The sequence below is a fragment of the Perkinsus marinus genome, assembly GCF_000006405.1.
Source record: "Perkinsus marinus ATCC 50983 genomic scaffold scf_1104296953554, whole genome shotgun sequence".
Classification (NCBI taxonomy): domain Eukaryota; phylum Perkinsozoa; order Perkinsida; family Perkinsidae; genus Perkinsus; species Perkinsus marinus.
Window position 1 is genome coordinate 1 of NW_003208437.1, and position 1,540 is coordinate 1,540.

At 49.7% G+C, this 1,540-nt stretch overlaps 1 protein-coding gene across 1 annotated transcript; it reads left to right on the forward strand.

Annotated features, from left to right (window-relative positions):
* Positions 1 to 554: 554 nt before the first annotated feature.
* Pmar_PMAR010414 (2-hydroxymuconic semialdehyde dehydrogenase, putative) lies at positions 555 to 1,430 on the forward strand (the record flags this gene model as incomplete). Its single annotated transcript, XM_002776386.1, has 5 exons — positions 555 to 653; positions 733 to 816; positions 881 to 1,036; positions 1,105 to 1,225; positions 1,282 to 1,430. Coding segments are annotated over 5 exons (609 nt in total), but the record flags the coding sequence as incomplete, so codon positions are not given.
* Between the last annotated feature and the right edge of the window lie 110 nt (positions 1,431 to 1,540).

Sequence of the window (1,540 nt, forward strand, 5' to 3'; positions counted from 1 at the left end):
ACGTCAACGACTAGGCGCAACTCCCAAGGGGTCTTGGGGAGAGATTCGTCACGATTCGTGATCCAAGCATCGCTCCGCTTTTTCCGGTTAGGAGCACGTACTTACGCTCCTTAAGGCGTACCACAAAAGTAGGAATTCCTTACGCTCCTTGAAAATCAAAAGCTACAAGAAAGCGCTCCTTAACCAAGGAGCGTAAGGAATTCCTACTTCTAAGGTACGCCTTAATGAACAGTTCCTAAGTTAGAGACCCATTAAATGCGAAAAAGAAGAAATCAAAATGAAAATAGACAGATCCCTCATTGAGGGAGACTTCTAGGGTCTTCGCAAAGCATCAGGGTGTGATTGGACTTCGAATGCGAGTTGTAAACATTCGTCTTCTACCGTAATTCGTAATTCATCTTCTACCGTCGATGGCAGTGTTGGGTTGTTGAAGAACGGCGATTGGCCGGATCAGAACTCACATTCGTGAGCTTCGCTGATCCCAAGCATCCGTCATACAATGTCGTGCTCGCAAATCGTGGTCGTTCAGATTTTTCAAACTGAATTCTCCCACTATGAGCAAAGCCTACCGTATGCTGATAGGTGATGACCTCGTCAGTTCCGTCAGCTATTTCGAGAAGTTCAATCCAGCCAATAGGGCTCTCTTGGCAAGGGTGATCAACCGCTTCTGCTTTCGACCTCTCGGACAGGCTGGCCGTCTCATGGCCATTCGCCCAATCACTCTTCGAATAGGTCCCAGTGGTTACCGCTGAGCAGATTGATGAAGCTGTCTCCGCTGGTAGGAAGGCTTTCGAAGCATTCTCCAAAATGTCGAAGGTGCGTGACTCACTGCTCCTACTGCTCAAGGCTTGAACTTCGAGCTAGATCGGAGGCTTGTCAGGATGCAAGGAACTCTATTCTACTGGCGTGCAGCGAGGCGATGACGGCTAGTTCTACTGAACTGGCAGAACTACTGTGTGAAGAGCAAGGGAAGCCGCTCTCCAGTGCGACCAAAGAGGTCGAGTGGGCAATTAATAGCTTTAAGAAGGCAGCTAATGTACGTTCATTGATCGCCGGAATCTCCCAGCGCATTGAACTTGCGAACAGTCTCATGCTCAATGTCAGATGCCTATCCCAGTTAAGATCATTCACGAGGACGACACTGGCAGAGTAGAAGTTCGCTACTGCCCCATCGGCGTCGTGGCAGCTATAGTTCCCTGGAACTTTCCCTTGGCAATCGCTGCCTGTAGGATCTCCTAGGAGAACTATGACTTACAGCAGGAGACCATACTTCGATGCTAGGTCACGCAGCGATCTCCCTGGCGTTTGGTAATGCTGTTATTATAAAGCCGTCTCCCCACACGCCGCTGACGGCTCTACGTCTGGGGGAGCTCTTCATGGGCATCGTACCTCCTGGTCTCATCCAAGTATTCACTGGACCCGACACTCCGGTGAGGGTCCATTCTGGCCGAGGATGATCGCTTATCGTGTTGCTAACTTTAGGGAGATTTTAATGTTGGTAGCTATCTAGTTCAACACCCCGGTATCCGCAAAGTCTCAT